At 42.9% G+C, this 20,421-nt stretch overlaps 2 gene segments (V, D, J or C); both read left to right on the top strand.

Annotated features, from left to right (window-relative positions):
- Positions 1-968: 968 nt before the first annotated feature.
- LOC119619393 (immunoglobulin heavy variable 2-70D-like) lies at positions 969-1,746 on the top strand. The segment is given in 2 exon segments: positions 969-1,235; positions 1,322-1,746. Coding segments are annotated over 2 exon segments (456 nt in total).
- Positions 1,747-10,159: 8,413 nt separating this feature from the next.
- LOC103229852 (immunoglobulin heavy variable 1-69D-like) lies at positions 10,160-10,971 on the top strand. The segment is given in 2 exon segments: positions 10,160-10,526; positions 10,613-10,971. Coding segments are annotated over 2 exon segments (363 nt in total).
- Positions 10,972-20,421: the final 9,450 nt, after the last annotated feature.

Genomic DNA, 20,421 nt, shown 5'->3' with positions numbered 1-20,421 from the left:
CCCTGTCACCTCGCTTTGAGGAAGCTCAGTGCACAGGTGAGGTCTCACAGGAGACATCCAAGGTTCAGCCCCCAGGACTGTCTGAGCTCCTGACCTGGAACGAGATATACGACTGGGCATCTCAGAAGCAGATCCCCCAGCCCTCCTTTATCTGGGCTGCATGGACAGCAGAGGACCCGCAGGAGAAGCTCAGAACTCAGTCAAGACAGATCACCATTTAGGAGCAGGTGCGGCAAGGAACCAGCCGGAGAACCTTTGACTATAATCTAGGGTTGTCTTCTTTGACTTGACAGCATCCAACCCTAAGGAGACCACCCACTATATCATCTATAACTATAACTTTGTTGTTACGAAGAAAACCACAAGTGAATATAACTCTGCAGTTAACTCCTTGAACCTGCATTGATGAGTCTCCATGGCCTTGTGAGCGCAGAGACCACATCCAGTGCAGGTGCAGACCAAGGCGGCACCAGTCAGCCAGCTGCTCCCTCAAGAGCTTCCAGTTCCCTCGTCCAAAGCGTCTGCTCATTCACGGGCTGAGAAAAGGGAAGTCACGCCTGCAGCCTACTCTCTCCACAGAGCTGACAGGGAACAGGGACAACATCGATTATTCTTGGAACTTGCCTGTAGGAATGCAGCTGTGTGCAGACACACTGATAAGCACACACTTCTTTACATAATTATTTGTAAATTTTTAAAAATTTATTCTCTCCAACTTTTTTAAAAAAATTCATCACTTTCCCCCTAATCAAAGAGGATTTTGATCGGAATTCTTGTGGGGAGCCACCTGCTCTCCCGGATGCCCACCGTCATTTCTCTTGAAGGGAAGAAGAACACTAGCTCTCTTGATTTCTACTCTAATCCTCTAGGACTGAAACCAGAAGGTTGCATGTCCCCTGCATGAGTATCCAAGAAGATCCTGTCTGTGGAAGCAGAAGTGTCACAGCCTTGACTGAGAACCATGGTCCTGAAATGAGACGGTGTCCCCCATGGAGAGCACATGCGGACGCCCACACCAGAGGGCTCACTGCGCCTCACCACAGATGCACTCCCCTACTGAGTCCTGAGACCTGGGTGCACCCCATAGAGTAGTACTCAGATGAGGGCATGCAAATCTCCACCAGCTCCACCCTCCTCACGATTGAAAAGCCGAGCACCGGGACTGGCTCAGTGAATCCTGTGCCCCACCATGGACACGCTTTGCTCCACGCTCCTGCTGCTGACCGTCCCGTCCTGTGAGTGCTTTGGTCAAGCGCTACTTCAGGGGTGAAACATCTGCTCTTTTATTTGTGGGCTTCATCTTCTTATGCTTTCTCCACAGGGGTCTTGTCCCAGGTCACCTTGAAGGAGTCTGGTCCTGCGCTGGTGAAACCCACACAGACCGTCACGCTGACCTGCACCTTCTCTGGGTTCTCACTTACCACTAGTGGTATGGGTGTGGGCTGGATCCGTCAGCCCCCAGGGAAGGCCCTGGAGTGGCTTGCACACATTGATTGGGATGATGATAAATACTACAGCACATCTCTGAAGAGCAGACTCACCATCTCCAAGGACACCTCCAAGAACCAGGTGGTTCTAACAATGACCAACATGGACCCTGTGGACACAGCCACATATTACTGTGCACGGAGACCACAGAGACACAGCCCAGGGTGCCTCCTGTACAAGAACCCAGGCTGCTTCTCAGCGATGCTCCCTCCCCACCTCTACAGAACAGGAAAGAGTGGCTGAGATGCCATTTCCTGCCAGGGTCTGGGTTTTATTATCCCCACCTGACTCAGACCCTTGTCTTCCCCCCTCTTCTTTAAAGACTAATAAATGGCATGTCCCCTGCTAGTGGTTCATGCAAGCAGAAGCTGTTTCCTGTTTGACAATGATTCAGCAGGAAAGGTTCCTGTTATCTAAAAAAAAAAAAAAAAAATAGACAGATGAGACTTAATTAACCTGAAGATTTTTTTTCAAAACAACAGAGTGAATAGGCAATTTGCAGAATGGCAGAAAACTTTTGCACACTTTGCCTGTGACAGGGAACTAACACGAAGAATTCGCAAGGAACTCAAACAACTCTACAACAACAACAGTAACAAGAACCAAATAACCTCACTAAAATCAGCAAAGGGCATCAGTAGACATTTTCTTTTCTTTTTTTTTTTTTTTTTTGAGGACGCAGTCTGGTGCTTATGTTCCCCAGGCTGGAGTGCAGTGGCACGATCTCAGCTCACTGCAAGCTCCGCCTCCCTGATTCATGCTATTCTCCTACCTCAGCCTCCCAAGTAGCTGGGACTACAGGCGCCGCCACCACGCCTAGCTAATTTTTTGTATTTTTAGTAGAGACAGGGTTTCACTGTGTTAGCCAGGATGGTCTTGATCCCCTGACCTCGTGATCCGCCTCGGCCTCCCAAAGTGCTGGGATTACAGGCATGAGCCACCGCACCCGGCGACATTTTCAAAAGAACACATAGAAGTGGATAATAAATATATAAGCAATGCTCAACATCACTGACCATCAGGGAAATGCAAATTAAAACCACAATAAGATATCATCTTCCACCAGTTGCAACGACTATTATTAAAAACTCAAAAATATCAGATGTTGGTGAGGATGGAAAATAAAGGCAACTCTCAGACACTGTTGATGAGGATGTGGATGAGTACAACCTCTATGGAGAATGCTATGGAGATTTCCCAGAAAACTAGAAATAGACCTGCCATTTGGTCCAGCAATCCCACTGCTGGGTAACTACCCAAAAGAAAATAAACCATTTCAAAAAGATACCCACACTTCTATGCTTATCATAAAACTATTCTCAATAGCACATGTGTCAAACAGAGTGACTGCCAACGGATGATTTTATAAAAGAACATAGCATGTATGCACAATTCAATAATTGTCAGCCACAATAAGGAATGAAACTGTGTCTTTTGCAGCAAGATGCATAGAACTAGGGGACAATATAATTAGTGAACTACCTAACAAACAGAATGTCATATGTCACACGTTATTACTTATAAAAGGGAAGTAAACAGTGTGTACACAAGGACATGTAGAGAGAAATTATGGACATTGGAGACTTAGAACGATGGGAGGGCACAAGGTGGGAGCATGATGAGACATGACATAATGGGCACAATATACAATAATTAAGAGTTGACCAATGATTTTAAAATTGAAATGTAACATATGATCAATAAATGAAATTGATATTAGTTGACTTCATTAAATTTAAAAACGTTTTCTACTCAAGTGACTATAAGAAAATGAATGCCAGGTTACAGATGAGAAACTGTTTGCAAGTCATATAACCACCAATGTGATTATAATAAGAACCCTCAGAACTCAACTGTGAATAAAAAGAAAACAACCGATGGATAAATTAGACAAGGGTTTGTACAGTCATTTCATCAAAGACGATGTGCAGATGACACAGAAGCATATAACCAGGCTCTCAACAGGATTTTCCATTAGAGAAATTGAAATCAAGTCCACAATGAGACACCACCAAACACTTTTTTAAATGACTGAAATTAAGAAGAAATACAGATAACACCAATGCCGGTGAGCATGCCAGGTTTCTAGAGTCTCAATCATTGCTAACGGGAATGCAAAATCAAACAGATGCTCAGGAAAATAAGTTTTAGTTTTCTCTAAAATCAAACGTGTCCTTAACACCTGACCCTAAGATCCCACTCCTGAATATTTGCTTCAGAGAAACACAATCTTATATTCACACACAACTTCTATTAAAATATTCAAGACATTGTGTGTGTGTCAGAAACTAAAAATAACATAAATGTCTCAAAATTTGAATAGGTGAAGAAACTAGGAAGCATCTATCAATTGAACACCATCAGCAATAAAAAATTAACAAGTGACCGAAACATAAACCATTATTGGTGAACTCCAGACATGATGCTAAGTGAGAGAAATCGGTCTCAAAGATCAAACGGACACAGCCGTCAGCACCACCGTCATCCTCAGGTGTCAGTGGTTTGGGCTGGGCTTTCTCTGTCTGTTTCCTGACCATGCCCAGATGTTGAGCTCTGCCACTTGCAGATGGAAAATCCTACTATTTTCAATCATGCTCTGAGGTTTGAATTGCTTCACAGTCTGAACCAAACAAACACAGGCCAATTTGAACAGTGTCCGGCATATTTTCCAACCACAAGAGAACTTCCCCCAGCTCTCCCACTCCTCACTTCTCTCCTGCAAGCCAGCAGCCCTGTAGTTTAGTCTGCATCTCCCGTGCATCCACCCATCTCCTTCCAAGGGCCTTCCACCACACCCTCCACTGTTTTTGAGAGCACTGGCAGGCTTTGAACTTTCCCACATTCTGCTGTTATTGAAGTTAGGATGTTTAGGACCAAATTAAGGATCATACGTTATAACTGAATTCCAGGACTCCCTTTCCCCTGGGACAGCACGCACAACCAAGCTTCTTCAGGTGGAGATATAGTTGAGCTTTTCCCTTCCTCAGCATAGGAAATGGGCTCTAAGTGGAGGGTTGGGCAGAAGCTTCCCACCTTCCCAACACTTTGGTTATGGTGGAGCAGAACCTCTGCCATAAGACAGAGCTAGAAACCAGGGACCCAATGTTCCCAGCGGCACTGGACCCAGGGCAGAGCCTCCATCCATGAATGGGGCTCCGTGGAAGAAGTGAGTCTCTGGCTCTCAGTAGCTCTTGTCCAGATCTGAGCCTCAGCGTCACGTGCTGTGGGCAGGGTCAGAGGGCCAATGTCCTGGCCCCTGGGGAAGAGTTTGCTCTGGTGGGAGCTAGTAGAAGGTGTCCTGTCTTCCTGGATGCATCTGTCTGCAGTGGAGTTTACGTCATGCTGAGCTGGGATGTGGAAGGAAGGAAGAGCATCTTAGATCAAATACGATGTCTGGACTTACTGAGTTTTATAGATTTTCTTGAATAAATATTTCTTCACATACTTTATGCTGTTAGAGCCTTTCCAAACCCTGTAATTTTTCAAAACTTTCAAAATAATTTTCACTGGTCTCATGGGGACATGGATTCATTGAGCCCCTCATGCTGTCAAAGAGAAACTTAATTTTTTTTCACTTTGTAGAGAACATCCGTGGGTTATGAAATAATGAGTTGACTTTTCGTCCAACACTTTGCAGATACCATCAATTTTCCTGTTGCTTGTAAGGTTTAAATAGAAGAAAGCTGTCGTCATCTTTTCTGTTCTTTGGGAAGGAATCCACCCTCTACTCACCTCCACTTGCCTGCGTGTATTTCTATTTCCGTTTGGTTTTCAGCAGTTTTAATAAGATTTACCTATGTGGGTGGAGGGGGGGCGGGAACAGAGCGTATTATTCTGCTGTCCTGTGTTCTCTGAGATGCACGGATTCACGGTTTACTCTGTCTCCATTTTGGGTACACAATTAGAAAAAAAAATGTAAGTGTGAATCCAGAAACAAGCCTCCCTGAAGGGGGAACACGACCACCTGGGGGTGCTCAGAACCCACTGAGCACAAGAGCCAGACTCAGGGCAGGTGCAGATGGGGGTTAAGGTCTGGTTTCCTGTCAGCCCTGTGGCTTCCTCTCCATGAAACAGTTTCCTCAGGGGCAGTTCTCTGGATTCCTTATCCTGTTCTTCCTGTGAAGTCTGTAAAGAAGAAATATTTATCATAACAAGAGAAAAATTTTCTCACATGCACCAAAGGCAGAGTCACCCAGTCACTTAACTCCTGTTTCTCAATGTCAGTAAGTTATCAAAGCTTCTGGATTTAGTCAGCTAAATCTAGAAGACGTGCGGTGTTTAACTCAACACTGCAGCCCAGCTTAACAAAACTTCAAGGGCCAGTGGGCAGCAGGCAGGATAATGTGCATGCCGGGCATTGGGGCAGAGGGAGTTCACATCCAGTGCAAGAGAAGAAAGGCCGCGTGGTGGTCACTGTCAGGGCTCCAAGCCCACAGTTCCAATTGTAGGTGCCCCCATGCCAAGGAAGAGAGACCCCACCAATGATTAGTGTGGATGTCAAGTCTGACAGTGCCACACTCACACCCCAGGTGATCATGGAAAGATTTACCAACACTGTTATTGTCTGCTGAGAGCAGCACAGGCCTCTCAAGACATTCCAAGCTGGAATTTCCTCAATGGAACAGGAAAGGAGGCTGGATCAGGGCTTTAAAATGATTTGGTGGTGGTGTCGGGGGTGGGGTGGGGGCGTTTCTACTCAGAAGGAGTTTGTGTGATTTAAACTTCACACTGGCATCAGATAAGGGAGTTGACACTTTATTCTCTCTAACAGCTTAAGAAAATGAGTGAAAAAGAGAGATAAGGGTCTAGTATGTGTGAAAAGCAAACAGACCTAAAGAAAATATATTTTTTTAAATCATGATAAGCATATAATAAAAAGAAAGAGAAGAAGGAATGAGACAGGCAGGGGTGCTGAATCAATGTCCTGGGGGAGCCTTTTCATTATCTACAGTCATCAGTTTATTCTGAAGGTCTCAGGTCAGCTTCTTGCTTCAAAATGTCACTGGTCCTTATCGGGTAGATAAAAATCCTTATAGGACATCCACAGTTTGTCATACTTTACAAAAGTAGTCTAGTAATTAGATGAAGTTCTGAATTTAATCTTCAGTTGTGTTAAACATTTAAAAATGCCACCATCTACAGATTAGGAAACTGAGACTGTATTTTTATCAAGGGTTACAGCCATCCCACAGGCTGGAAAGCATAGTTTTGGTAAAGATGAGAGACTGACACTCCCAAGAAGGGGTTGGGCAGAAGCTTTATGCTGAACGTGTTGGCCAAACAGACATAATCCACAGGTTACAGGAGGGGCTACTGATGCTCACGGAGGTGGTGCTGGCACATGCACACTGAACAAACACGCGTGCAGCATATGAGCCCTGTTCACTTACCAGTGGTGACTGAGCATTTAAATTCATTACAGACAGGCCCTACGTGCAAATAGCAGAAGCAGAGACACAAAGGCACTCAGTGTGCAGCCTCTGTAAACGGCCAGAGCCAGGCCATGGTCAGTGGTCCCTCATCAGGTGAAAGTTCCTGATATCAAATGTTCAATCAAAGCTGTGATTACGGCTTGTGGAACAGGGGTCAGTCCATCAGGGGATGGGCTGCGATTGTCTTCACAGTGCTTGTCTCAGTGCCAGTGCTTACTGAGCCACTAGATAAAAAGGTTTAATTGAGCTTCTTTAAAATCAACATTTTGAATTATTTATCAGACATTTCTAATATGTCATGTTGTTTAGATTCTATTGCTGGAGAGTTAATTTAACATTTGGGTGTTTGTAACTCTGTTTTTTCATACTTCCAGAATTGCTTCTCTGTTTCCTTTTCTTTGGCTAACCTGTCTCTTCTTATTATTTTTGAATTCATTCTGATTTTGATGAATATTTCATTCCCTTTAGAATGTGAATATAATGTACATTGTGTGGATCTTTGGATTTTGGTTCTTGTTCACTCAGTGGCAATGACTCTGTAAGAGTTCCTTGCCTATAGATAGGCATTATTTAGTGGCTTTCTGAAATGGTGGTTTTAGTACCAATGTACTGGACCTGTGAGTAGACTCACTGCCTCCTGCAGGTCCTAGATAGTGGAGGTCTCAGGAACTGTTTCTCATTTGGAATGCGTTTGTTTCTGAGATTTGTGTTGGGTTGTTAAGTTCACCTTTCATGTTAGTAGGTGGCCTTACAGATTTGAGCGGACTGCGGGAGAAGCAGATGAGTACATGCTTGATATCTGTGCACAGGGAGAAACTCTCTGTTGCCCCAGGCAATGGGCTGGTTTATCATATGCACAGTGACCTGAGTTCCCTGCTCAGCCGCTGAGAGGGGCACCAAGCTGGACATACATGAGCCACCGAGCCTGGCAAGCAAAAGCACCAGCCTTGATGGAAATGGCCAGGTGAGGGGCAACTACTCAGAGTGATTTATTTTCTTATTAATAGTTTTAGTGTTGTGCATTTTCCAAATTCCAGCTTTAGTAGTAACACACTGAGCATGTGAGCAGGCCCGTGGTCTTTTGCGGAGCTGGAATCACAGAAGTATTGAGAAGCTCATCTCATTTTCACCTGCTGTACACTGGTGGTAGCGGCTTTGTATTAGGTCATGCAGTTTGAACACCAGGCCAGTAGGTGGCGCGTGCAGGTAAGAGCCGGCTATGGGGGCTGCAGAAGGGTTTACGCTTTACCAGTGGTTAAAGTGGGAAATTTGTCACGTTCCAGATCTTAGAGAAAAGACTTTTAGTTATTTCTCATTCATTATAATACTACCTGAAAGTCTCTGGAACATAACTTTTTATTATGTCGAGATGTGTTCTTTCTATACCCATTTTTTATGTTTTTTTTTTTTTATGAAAGGATGTTGAGTTTCATCAAATGCGTTTTCAGCATCAATTGAAAAAATATTATAAGTGGATTAAAGATCTCAACGTAAAACCTAAAACTATAAAAACTCTGGATAATAACATAGGAAATACAATTTAGGACACAAGAACTGACAAATGCTTTATAATGAAAATGCTAGAAGCATTTGCAACAAAATCGAAAATTGACAAATGGGACCTAAGTCAATTAAAGAGCTTCTATATAGCAAAAATCCCATCAAGATAGTAAACAGGCAACCTATAGAATGGGAAATAAAATATTTACAACCTATACATCTGACAAAGGTCCAACATCACTATATACATGGAACTTTAACAAATATTCAAGAAATAAAAAGTGACCAAGGGACATGAAAAGACACTTCAAAAAAGACCTACATGTGGCCAACAAGCATAGGAAAAAATGCTGAATATCACTATCATTAGAGAAATACATATCAAAAAAAACCACAATGAGGTACAATCTCACATCAGTTAGAATGGTTAATCTTAAAAAAAATAACAGACTTCTAAGACTGCAGGAAAAAGGGGAAATTTATACACTTCTGGTGGGAATATACATTAGTTCAACCATTGTGGAAAGCAGTGTGGTGATGCCTCAAATAATCTAAAACAGAAGTTTCATTTGACCCAACAATCCTACAACTGGACAGATACCTAAAGGAATATAAACATGTAGGTTCATTGCAGCACTATTCACAATAGCATAGACATGGAATTACCTAAATCCCCATCACTGGCAGAATGGATAGAGAAAAGTGTGCTACATACAAACATGGAATACTATGCAGCTAAGAAAAGAATGAAATTATGTCCTTTGTAGGAATATGATGGAACTGGCAGTCATTACTCTTAGCAAACTAATTCAGGAATGGAAAACCAGATATTATATGTTCTCACTTATTTGTTGGAGATAAATAAAAGGAAATATTCTTCCAGGGCCTGAGTCTTCCTTATTCAACAAGTCATTCTAAATTAAGTGTTCAACGAGTTGCTGATAATCATTTAAATATTCTATTTCATATAGACCACTTATATCACTCAAAAAGCAAAGAGGACTATATTTATCAGTGGGATTATAGGATAATAAATATCTGAATAGTGAGAATATGAAGGATATGGATGGTTTTTTTAATTCAATGGGCACATAACTGGGGGAGACACTACATCCCTATGAAAAAGTTATTCAGACTTCAGAGATAAGTAATGTTTCCTACATTGTGTTTGTGACTTGGAAGTGGTGGATTGAAGGGTGTGGTAGGTGCACAGACCGAGCAGATCAGAAATCAACATGTAAAGATGATGATCTATGGACATGATCTAAAACCATGTCAAATCATTCTATTTAATGGAGTTTGAAATAAAACACAAACTTACTTAAAATACAAATTACTTGGTAATTATTTTGGGGCACTATGAGTTCATCAAGAAACTAAAATTCCTATTTCTATTTCAACCCCTGATTCCTACTGTCAATGGGAGGGAAATCTCACAGCCAATCACACATCAGAGGGCAAATCTGTCCACCAAGAGTCTTTCCATTGAAGGACCTGGGAGGTCAGGACCCTCAGGAAAGTGCTGGGGAGTCTGTCGTGGGAACACCCAGCAGATCTCAGAAGTCTCCATGGGCCCTGCTGGACACTCATGTGGGATAACTAGTGGTCACCTTTTCCGTGTTACCAGAGAGCTCTGACTGTTCCTAATGGGACCAGAATAGAGTCAAGGTGACTTCTCAATGTCAGAGACAACGATGGTCCCAGAAACAACCCAGGTAATCTCTATGTCAACAAAATGTGGGTTCACAGTGAGGAGCACATCCTGGGTTGGGGCAGGATGCTGAGAGACCAAGACCTAAATCCTGCTCGAGGAAATGCATCCCCTGCCCCATTTCTAAGCTTTCTGTGGACAGCACTCCTCACTCTTATCCAGCTGATGTGGCATCTGTGTTTTCTTTCTCATCCTGGTTCAGGCTTTGAGCTGTGAAATACCCTGCCTCATGAATACGCAAATAACCTGAGGTCTCCTGAGACAAATATAGATATATTGGCACCCTGAGAGCATCACATAACAACCACATCCTCCTCTAAAGAAGTCCCTGGGAACACAGCTCATCACCATGGACTGGACGTGGAGACTCCTCTTTGTGGTGGCAGCAGCTACCAGTAAGGGGCTTCCTAGTACCAAAGCTGAGGAAGGGATCCTGGTTTAGTTAAAGAGGGTTTTGTTCACTCCTGTGTCCTCTCCACAGGTGCCCACTCCCAGGTCCAGCTGGTGCAGTCCGGGGCTGAGGTGAAGAAGCCTGGGGCCTCAGTGAAGCTCTCCTGCAAGGCTTCTGGATTCACCTTGGGCAGCTATGCTATCAGCTGGGTGCGACAGGCCCCTGGACAAGGGCTTGAGTGGATGGGAGTGATCATCCCTCTTGTTGGTATAACAAACTACGCACAGAAGTTCCAGGGCAGAGTCACAATTACCGCCGACACGTCCACAAACACAGCCTACATGGAGCTGAGCAGCCTGAGATCTGAGGACACGGCCGTGTATTACTGTGCGAGAGGCACAGTGTGAAAACCCACATCCTGAGAGTGTCAGAAACCCTGAGGGAGAAGGCAGCTGTGCGGGGCTGAGGAGATGACAGGGGTTATTAGGTTTAAGGCTGTTTACAAAATAGGTTATACATTCGAGAAAAAAAGAACAATAGAAGCAAGTACATCCTCTAATTTTAAGATAAATATTCCATTCAAGAATAATCATATGAGCCAAATTCACAGAGTGGAAAAGGCCACACTCAATAAAGTTGATACAAACATTCCATGAAGGTGCTACTGTGAATGAATTTTCAAATGGGATGAATATATGATTTGCAACAAGGTTATTTGATCACGTGGTGAGGCTAAGAATGATTCTTAAAATGTGGCAAAAATTTATTTCAAATGTTTCTGTCACTCCTTCTCATAAAGTTTATTTTAGAGCAGTTTTAGGATTACAAAGAAATTGAACAGAAGGTGTGAGAATTCCCACTAATCCTTGCCCTACACAGGCACAGCCTCCTCCACAACGACCATCCTGCCCCACAGGCAAAAATCTGTTACAATGGATCAATCTCCAAGGACACTTGATTCTTTCTTTCTCTGGTGATGCTCTAATATAACAAACGTAAAGTATTTCAGAGCACCACAGGTTTTTTCAGTGCTTTCTAGAACTGATATTAGTTAGAGGGAAAGTGGGCGAGGCTACTACTATTTGAAGTCTTTCTTCAAAAATCAGAAAATCTAGCATCCTTTAATGAGAATTGGAGACCCTGGCAATGAGAGACTCCATGTATAATGCCCTACAGTTGGATTAGGTACACTGCAAGCTCTTGGGTGGTGGGTTTGAATAATGTGGCTTGTGCAGCAAATGCAAACACATTTACAGCACCCAGGTAGGAACAAAAGCTTCCCTTTTCAAAGGGACTGTGCACCCAAAGAAGCCCTCACAGAGGTGGGCACTGCTCACCCTTGATGAGTACATATTTGCCAGAGGCATGATCATGATTGGTCTTGCGGGTAAAGAGCACCACTGAGGTCATAGGTTATGAAAATGTTTGTCATCCTCCAGCTGAGCAAGTCCATCTGCTTGCTTGTGGGTGCCAACCCCGTGGAGGGCACTCTGGGAGATGACAAGATTCACACAAATATCCTTTCAGTAATTATCCACTACCACACACTCAGAACAAACCTGGGCTCCAGAAAGGGATATGTGCATGCTGAAATAAACAGAGCTTAAGGAGTTTATTACCTGGTGAATATACTGCCCAAAACCACACGTTTCAGGAAGATTAGCTCAGAAATGTTTACCAGAAATGTTTACCAAGTGACTGAAAGGCAGTGGTGGGTGAGGTGACGGGACAGCCTCAGGGCTGCACATGAGAAGGGCTTCCTCCCCCATGCAGGCTTTTCCTCCAGGAACTGCACCGGGAACTCAAGAAGGATCAGGGAGAATTCTGAGAACACCCTGCTGCGGTGCTGCATAGAGGGGAAGAATAAATATGAGAAAATACAACTCTGAGTAACCTATGGGCATTTGTTCATGAAAACTGTTCTTCTGAAAGCTTGTGAAGGTCTTGAAATGCCCCCGATTAGCTGAGGGCAAACATTGAAACCCTCCTTCCACAGGCAGTTCAAGCAGGATGGATGTGTCCTTCTAAGGATGATCTTCCCCAGCCCCTTCCTCTTCCCAGCTCATCCCTGGCTCTCTGTGTAAACAGTTCTCATCAGTGGAATGTGGTTGATGAAGTGAAGTCTTCAATTTTCTCATCTTCTGTGCGGTCATGTTATTTTTTTCACCTGAGATTTAAAAACTCACCTGCATGCAGCTCATTACAGCCTAAAATCTCTTGTGGACAAAACAGTAACAAAGGCACCCACCAGGGTTGAGCATCCCATGTTGCTGACTGACCACCAGGGGTGAACGTCCTCCTCACAATCCTGTGTCAGAGCATCGCCTGAGTGATTTCATTAGCAACTTCCCAGGAGAATCAGCTGAAAACTACTTGTCCCATTCTCCATGCAGATATAACCCATCCCTTTCCCTGAAGAAACAGAGCTGAATGCTGAATACACTGAATGTCTGCTGGTTTCGCAAGTTTGTGACTCTATCACTTTCTAATTTCTGAGTTGTGTGGATCACTCTACATATTTCTCTCATGGGTGTGACCAACCTTCTAGGTGTCAAATATAATTGACTTTCTTCATGTAAAAGTGAACACAAGCTCCTCATGCCTTCTGTGCTCACTGACAACTCTCAACTCCCACAAGCTGTGTCTTTATGAGTTTTGTTTTCTGGTATCTCTACTTGGCTTATTCACCACGCCCACTTTATGTTACTTGTACAGGTAATTTACTGTTAGTTTTAAATTTTACTGTTGCTGACTTTAATTAAACAAGCAGGCAATAGTTTAGAATAGAAAACAATGTAAAGTAAAAGTACATGCAGTAATATTTAATATAAGTAAGCAGGCAGCTGAAAGCAAGGGAAATCCACTCTGCTGTGTGATAGGGTATGGAGACCTCATAGTATGATGATCTTCTGCAGTTTAATCCACCCTGCTACATAAGTGACAGTGTCCACTCTCTTTATACCAGAGCTTTCCCTGACATGGGCAATGAAGACTGAGCCCAGATACCTCCAACCAGACTGACCAGCACGTCTTACCAAGTGCCTGAACTGACAGCGATAGATACCACATTTGTCTAACAAAATAAATTCACACTCTAAGGATACCCACCAGTCATATGGAGACAATTTGAAAAAATTAAAGCCCAAACCTGATAGGTAGTGATTTATACTTAGAAGAATTAACTTTTATATCCACTTGCTTTTTAATCATAGAGAAGCTTCTAGTGCCACTGTCCAAGTTACTGGATATCTTATTCCTAGAATGAGACACTGCATAATGTGTTCTGACACGAGGGAATGTAGCTATAGTTAAGGGATAGGAGATGTGATCACGGGAACACGAGTCTGAGATCCAGCAGTTCTTGCTCCTTCACACTTGCCCAGAAACAAAGACCCCAGTAGAACAATGGAAGCATTGACTTAAGTCTCCACAGTCTGATGTGAGATAAACACTAAGTATTTTGTGCCACTGTTTTATGTAGGAAATTTAATCTCTAAAGATGGCCCATTTTGGGGATAGTTCTATTCTCCAGGATGCGTAAATACCCCCAAACAGAGAGTGGCGAGGAGCAACAACTCTTGGGTCTGGAGACCAATGCACAGAAATATCAATTTCTCTTACCACATGTATGATGGAAATTTGAAGAATGTAATCATAGGCTGCGATGGACTGGAGGTCCTGGTACATAAGAAGAAATGTGTCTGCAGTGGGTATACAGAATTAGTCTCATCAAATAATTGTGCTACTGTGGTGCTCACACTGTTGGACCAGCTGACCAAGAAAGTGTTGTAAGAGCTGCAGTGTTTAGTGATTCCTATCATATTTGGGGCTACATTCACAGGTAGCACGGGAAAGAGAGAGAAGTATATCTGGCCTAGTTAGAGTCTATGGATTTATTTTCTTTTCTTCAAAATGAGGTTAAAAAAAAATCACATCAACTAAAATGCAGACGATGATGAAGTGATCAAGGACGACAGTCACTCAGTGTTTCAGGTGTGTTTTCACCCAAAGTCCCACAACATGTGAGAACCTGAACTCTGGAGTCCGGGGCAGCTCTGAGGAGATTCTAGAAGGTTGACGGGAGGAAACAGTGATTCATGTCTAGGGGAATTTCAGGGTTAACTGCTCTAGGGGAAAGAAAAGCCTGAGCCTCTCCTACAGTGAGCGCTGTTAAAATTTTTGGCTGACTTATCGTATTCTCCAACAACAATATTTTTGTTTAGGCCTCTTTTAATTTTTTCTGTCTGTTAAAATTCTCACATTGTTCTTGCATGCTGCCACTAGCTTACTAAACATGTTTCTCATATTTATTTAAATATTCTGCCAGGTAATCCATATGCTTTTTAAATCATCGTTGCAGTTTCTGGAAAGTTATCTTGTCCCTCTCTTTGGACCATGTTCCCTGTTCCTTCATTTTCTTTGACTGTGTTTGTTGCTTTATGTTCATCATAACAAGCAGCTCTTTGCTCATCAAAACAGAGCCACACTCTTCAAAGACTAGGCTCATAGAGACCAGCCTCACCAATCACTTCACTCAGCAATTGTGGATCTCTCCAAACTTCATCACAACTTCATAATATTCAACCTTCTGTCTCTGTTCTTAGTGGGCCCCAGATTTAGAGAGTGTTAGGTTGTTCCAGGACTCCTAAGCAGGGGAGGTAGAAACTATTTACTCAGGCAGCCTCTTGAACAGGTGCACCATTAGACACAGTTTTACTATTGATGTGTGATTCATCAAAATAATGTCAGTTCAAACTCCTCTCAACCAGTCATCTAACATTGACATGTTATAATTTCATATCTGGGTCTCTCTGGAGTTTATCTTTTCAATATTTAGGTAAAATTGCAAACCAGTATAAAGCTGCCTATTTGGCAAATGATCTGTTGCAGAATTTTCATCTTCTGTGGATCTCCTTTTGTGCTTAAATCTAAGTTTATATTAATCATGTATCTAGAATGTATAAATATGTCCTAAAGTTCCTTCATTTTTAAAAATGTTTATGGTGTTTCCAGCAGATTTGAGAACCTTCCTTATTTATAAAATACCTGATTCCACCTTGTTGAATAGTTTCCTCTTTAATTTACTATCTCCTCTCACATTGTATTATAGTAAACAAGGATAATTCAAAACACACCATCCACACTTTGCTTAGAAATCTCCTCAACTAAATTTTAAGTGTCACTTACTAATTCTAATTTTATCCAACGTAACCTAATTAAGATAAATTGTATAACAAGGTACACATATTTTCCAGTATCCAATACCATATTTGTGATGGAAACAAAGCAGGTGTGCTCTCTGCAAGGTGGTCATCTGAGGCCAGAGATGAGGGGTCACACAGGTATTTTTCTGGCTTCAAAGGGTGGGGACAGCAATAGTGATAACAACTCCAAAATGCGCTGGCCCCTACCTAGAAGGTTACAGGTAAAGTTACTGCTGCAATTTTATATTAACACCTTGTTAGAATGAAGCTCAGAGGAAGAGGCCACATCCCAGGTCACACAGTGAGGAGGAATGGAGCTGTGCTCTGCTCTCCAAACTGCTTATAACCTCCCAGGCACAAGCCCAGGTTCCACAGATGCACGGCATCTGGAGGGCAGTTCTCAGGGGGTGATCTTAGGGCACCTGCTTCCTGGATCAGGGCACTTCCTTCTCTCAATTATGCACTCGTTCCTTCTGCAATCTGTGAAGTGAGCGCTTGTATTGCATGAATTATACATGTTATTTTCCCTAATATGGAAAAAATCATATTTCTTTAATTTTCAGTTTCATCATCTCCGAAGCACATTGGGTGAGCAGAAAGAAATAAGTGACATTCCTTTTCCTCCCTCACAGCCAAAGCGTCCTGAAGACAGAGCTGATGTGATGTACTCATAGGTGGATCTCTGCAAGTTTCAGCAATTCTGGGAAGCCAAGAACACCTCCATCTCTTCCCTCCTGCTCTGCAGCTCACCTGACAGCAGCTTTCTCATTAGAATGTTTTATGTTTAAGGAATAAGAGTCCCTGTTTCAGGTTTGGGAGCCCGGGTGCACCTACTGGATCCAGCCCAGGATTGGAGATACTTTCCGGAACACAACATCACCTGACACATGACCAGTCACACTGTTTCACTTTCACAATTGCAGCTTTCTGAAAAGAAAATTAAAATTCCTGAGACTTCTTGGTAAGTGTTGTGTCACGTCATTCCTTGTTTGTTTGTTTTTTTACATGTTTATGTCAGATGTGTTTTGTATATGTAATAAGATCAGAATTCTGCCTCCAGAAACATATCAAAGGTGACCTTTGATGGTACTTTTGATTTATGCTCCAACATGTTGATTATAAAATTCATCACCGTCATATTTTATGTCAAAATAAATCTGCATAATCTGAATGTCAATACATTTTAGAATCTATTAAATAATTGAAGTTGAAAGAAAAATTACCCACTACAAAAACTGGAGAGACAGGCATGTCAAGAGTGGCATCTGACACTTGCTTAACTGGAACAGAAGGTGGAGAAGCCAGAAGCTGTTCAGGGCACTTACATGGTAAGTCCTATAGACGTCTGCAAGACAGATGTGGACTAGGGTGAAGTGACAGTTCCACAGGGCCCCACGCTCCTCAGTCTTCTGGATTTTCCCTCCAGAAACCTCAATATTCTAAAAAATACAATCCAAATGTGTTTCCTATGGGTCTGAATTGGGGAAGTTTAATTACTGGAAAATATACCAGGAGCCTTCTCCAAAAGATCCTACAGGGAAAATCTTTTCCAGAACCTTATCCTCTGTGAAGGAAGACAAATCTCTCATTCCAGATCCCTCCCCAATTCTTCCATGATTATATGAATGAGTAAAGTTACTCAATGGGGTAAGATGTAAGCAAATAGTCCAGGGACACTGAAAACACAAAAGGGAGTAAAGGTAAAAATTCAACCTTTCCCCTGGAGACGCCTGGTCAAGGTAACAGCCCAGAGGCGGAAGCCGATTGTGTCTCTAGGTTTCCATGGTCAGAACAGGCAGCGCTGGCTTGCACTGCACAATCCATTCCAAGCAGGATGATGGCTCTGGATTAAAGAGTAAAGTGTGGCAAAGCACAGACTCTGAGGAGAACCAGGGAAACTGAAACACAATGACGGAGAGTTAGACAAGAACAGCAGAGCAATATGAAGCCTCTGACTTCAACATTTTTAAATGCAAGGTCTTGGAAACTCCCTCGTTCACCCCAGTGTCTTTTATCAGGAAGCCTTTGCAGGGTTCTTACCGAGAAAATGAAAACAACAAACTGCATGCACTTCCCAAGTTTCCACTTGTATCCTGTTTGCTTTAGATCTCTAGGAGAAAAATGCCAGATACCTGGGCCTAGTGTCAGAATAGGAGGCACTTTCTACAGGCGAGGCACTAGGAAGAAGGGAAAATCTCTGTTATTGGAATAGTGGGTGTGGAGTGGGCTTTAATCTGAAAGTATCTGCATCTGCTGGTAATCTCAGATGCAACATTCAGCTGCAAGGAACATGTCACTCCCAAATCTCCTGTAAGTTTTTGGATTCTTTGTGGATTCACTGATTCAGTGCATCTGAAACTTCAGAGAAGGGGCTCCCTCCTGTGTCATAGAATCCTCGCTCTGGGTCTCCCTGCAGAGTTCAATAGGGTTAGTAAGGCTAATCAATTCTTTCAAGAGATGGAATCAGCAGCATATGGTGTCACTGAAGGAGTATTCTAAACCACGACACAGCCACTTCATGCCGGACTAGAGATTCTCAGGGGAAATGTTGTGTGAACCCCGACAGAAACTTCCCTCCAAGGCAAGGGCTGGGCTGTAGGGGGCACTCAGGAGCCACCAAGCACAGGTTCCAACCCCGGAGTAGGTGCACAGGAGGATGGGGAGGAGGTTTCCTTTCAGGGCCTGTGTCTTCCTTTGTCAACAGAAAACTAGGTGTTCCACAAGTTGCTAACATGCCTTTAAATATTGTTACATCGGAACAATCCATATAATTTAAGGCAACGATAACTGTTTTTTAAAGTGAGTTTCTAGGACTATAAATATCTTAATAGTGATGATATAAACGGTAGGGATGGTTTTTACTAATTGAATGGATACAGAATTGTGGGAGTCACTCTATTCCTATGAATAAAAAATTCAGATTTCAACATTAAGTAATGTTGCCTACATTGTGCATTTGACAGGGCAGTGATGGATCTGAGAGTGTGCAGGTGCACAGACCTAGTGAGTCAGAAACCAATGTGTAAAGATGAGAATCTATGGATATGAATTGAAAGTATATACACATTTCATGACATTCTATTAAATGTGGTAGGAAATAAAACCTAAACTTATTCCAAACACAAATTTCTTGACAATTATTTTGGGAGTAGTGAATTCATAAAGAACTCCCAACTTATCTTCCATCTTCTGATTCTTATTCTCTGTGAGATGAGAAAATCAGCTCTACTTATGCATCACAGGGCAAATCTGTAAACCGAGAGTGTTTCTATTGAAGATCCTGGGGGATCAGAACACCAGGCAGGTGCTGGAGACACTGTTTCAGGGGCGCCCAGATGATCTCAGAGGGACCTGATGGACACTCACGTGGGACATCAGCAGTCACTTTCTCAGAGTCACCAGTGAGCTGTGCTAATGCCTGATGGGACTAGGATGAGGTCAAGGCACCTTCTCAGTGTCATGGAGAGTGATGGTTCCAGAAATCATCCAGGTGGTCTCTACACTAATCAAATATGGGTTCACAGTGAGGAGCATGTCCTCTGGGTGTTTGCTCTTCAGTGAAAGGACGTCTGAACACCAAAAGTTTATAAACGGAGCACAGTCTGCATTTCCTCAAGGAGGATTAGGGCTTGGACCATCAGCATCCCACTCTTGTAAGGCTGATGTGTCATTTACCTTTCCTTTCTTATCCTGAATCACGGTCTTGAGCTATGAAATGCTCTGTCTCATGAATATGCAAATAACCTGAGATCCACTGAGGTAAATATGGATATGTCTCAGCCCTGAGAGCATCACCCAGAAACCACATCCCTCAGCTAGAGAAGCCCCAGGCAGCACAGCTCCTCACCATGGACTGGATTTGGAGGATCCGCTTCTTGGTGGGAGCAGTGGGACTAGGGTAAGGGGTTCCCTAGTCCCAGTGATGAGGAGGGGATTGAGTCCAGGCAAGGGGGCTTTTATCAACTCCTGTGTCCTCCCCACAGGTGCCCATTCCCAGGTCCAGCTGGTGCAGTCTGGGGCTGAGGTGGAGAAGTCTGGGGCCTCAGTGAAGGTCTCCTGTAAGGCTTCCGGATACACCTTCACCAACTACTTTATGCAGTGGGTGCGACAGGCCCCTGGACAAGGACTTGAGTGGATGGGATGGGTCTACCTTGGAAATGGTAACACAAACTATGTGCAGAAGTTCCAGGGCAGAGTCACCATGACCAGGGACGTGTCAACGAACACAGCCTACATGGAGCTAGGGAGCCTGAGATATAAGGACATGGCTGTGTATTACTGTGCGAGAGACACAGTGTGAGAACCCATATCCTGAGAGTGTCAGAAACCCTGAGGGAGAAGGCAGCTGTGCTGGCATGCAGGAGATGACAAAGATTATTAGACTGAAGACTTTCTTAGAAAATGGCATTAAGTCATTAAAGAGAAGGAAAAATATAAATGCGTATTTGAAAAATTTTAATTATTTGGGAGATTGTTCATACAACATTTATTTTGAAAGCGAATTTCAGGGATTTGAGAATGAATCAAATTAACAAATCTGATAAAGAACTTCCTCTGAACAAATCTTTGTAAACATCAATTTCTGAATCAGTGTTGTAAATATTCTAGAACACAAACACAAGTTCACATTTTAAGTCTACTTTTATCTCTATTTAAAAAATGCCAAAAAATCTCATTTTGTGCTTGTATGATTTT

This window comes from Chlorocebus sabaeus, chromosome 24, assembly GCF_047675955.1.
Source record: "Chlorocebus sabaeus isolate Y175 chromosome 24, mChlSab1.0.hap1, whole genome shotgun sequence".
Classification (NCBI taxonomy): Eukaryota; Metazoa; Chordata; class Mammalia; order Primates; family Cercopithecidae; genus Chlorocebus; species Chlorocebus sabaeus.
The sequence above is the reverse complement of the archived record's forward strand: the minus strand, read 5'-3'. Positions and strand labels throughout refer to the sequence as shown.